Source organism: Dysidea avara, chromosome 1 (assembly GCF_963678975.1).
Source record: "Dysidea avara chromosome 1, odDysAvar1.4, whole genome shotgun sequence".
Lineage (NCBI taxonomy): Eukaryota > Metazoa > Porifera > Demospongiae > Dictyoceratida > Dysideidae > Dysidea > Dysidea avara.
The window spans coordinates 42870466-42871937 of NC_089272.1; the positions used below are offsets into that span (position 1 = coordinate 42870466).

General features: G+C 38.9%; 1 protein-coding gene across 1 annotated transcript; it reads right to left on the reverse strand.

Moving 5' to 3' along the window:
- Nucleotides 1-351: 351 nt before the first annotated feature.
- Nucleotides 352-1182, reverse strand: LOC136246855 (uncharacterized). Its single transcript, XM_066038455.1, has one exon. It carries the CDS (start codon nucleotides 1180-1182, stop codon nucleotides 352-354), a length of 831 nt encoding a protein of 276 aa, XP_065894527.1.
- Nucleotides 1183-1472: the final 290 nt, after the last annotated feature.

The window sequence follows — 1472 nt, forward strand, 5'->3', positions numbered from 1 at the left end:
TCTGGATACTCTAATAGAGCAGTTTTTTTAGAGCAGTCACAGTATTCAGAGAAGCACTGTAGTAAGCTGCTTAGCTACGTATGTGTAGTTATAAATAAAGAGATATAATTGGTGGAGAACAACTATTGTCAGCAGGCAGTGACCTTTTTTTTTTTTAGTCTTCAACTTACAGCTGGCTTGGCCCCCTCACTCTTTGGCCTGCTCTACTGCTCCTGCAATTATGTGACAAATTAGCTATGTTTTTTTTTTTTTGGGAAGACTGCATCAGTAGAAAAACTACTGCTTTTCAGCAGTGCCCATACATAACATACAATATAATTACATACACATTAACATACATGCAAGTAAAAATTAGCTAAAATGAGATTTATATAAGTTTTTAAATTGTCCAAGAGTAGCTGCAGTGTAAATTGAGGCGTTCATTGAGTTCCAAATCTGCGTTCCTTTATAGTAAAAACTATTCTTTCCATATGAAGTCCTAACTCTTGGTACAAAAAGGCGATGACTGTTTCTTCTAACATGGGAGGTAACAGTTGTAGTGTACTGAAATGTTTCTCTCAAGTAAGCTGGTGAGAGCTGATGAAGAGTCCTATAAACAAGGATGGCAGTATGGAATCTTCTACGTTCAGCCAAAGTATGGCACAAAAAACTTTGTGTAGCTGGGATCAACGAACAAAACTTAGAATGAATACGTTCAAACTTTTTAAAGTATTGTACAGACGAAGGTGACCACACAACATCGCAATAGTCCAGTAAAGGAAGTACAAAAGCACAATACAATTTGCCCAGCAGCTCATTAGATAAGGGACGCAAACGATAAAGACAGTGCAGCCTAGACTGCACTCTCTGATAAACATATTGAGTATGCTTCTGCCAAGTCAAATTTTCATCAATGTAAACTCCAAGATATTTAAGAAATGGTACTCGAGAAAACTGTTTTCCGCTGATATTAATACACAAATCACTATCCCGTAATTTCTGTCGAGAGCCAATCAGCATTACATGAGATTTTCCCACACTAAGACTTAACTGGTTGGTCCGCAACCAAAAGTCAACAGAATCCATATCACTTTGCAAGCCACATTGTGCTAAGAGCAAGTCACCACTAGAGCAATGTAACTCTATATCATCACAATACTTATTTAGTTGAGAGCCTTGAACAACAGACGGTAGATTGTTCATATATATACTGAACAACAAGGGCCCAAAATGGACCCCTGAGGTACACCAGCATGAACCGTACCCCAGTAAGAAGCTGATTCCTGAAAACACACCCGCTGCCTACGGCACGACAAATAACTAGCAAACCACACAAGAGATTCATCCATTACTCCATAGCAAGCCAACTTTGACAGTAGAATGTCATGATTCACACAATCAAAGGCCTTAGACACATCCAAGAAGGCAGCAGCAGTAATTTACTTTCATCAATGGCCTTGCGCCAACCGTCAGTGACACACATTAAAACATCC

Coding starts and splice junctions, on each gene's coding strand:
- LOC136246855 (XM_066038455.1), bottom strand. CDS start 1,182: ATGAACAATCTACCGTCTGTTGTTCAAGGCTCTCAACTAAATAAGTAT.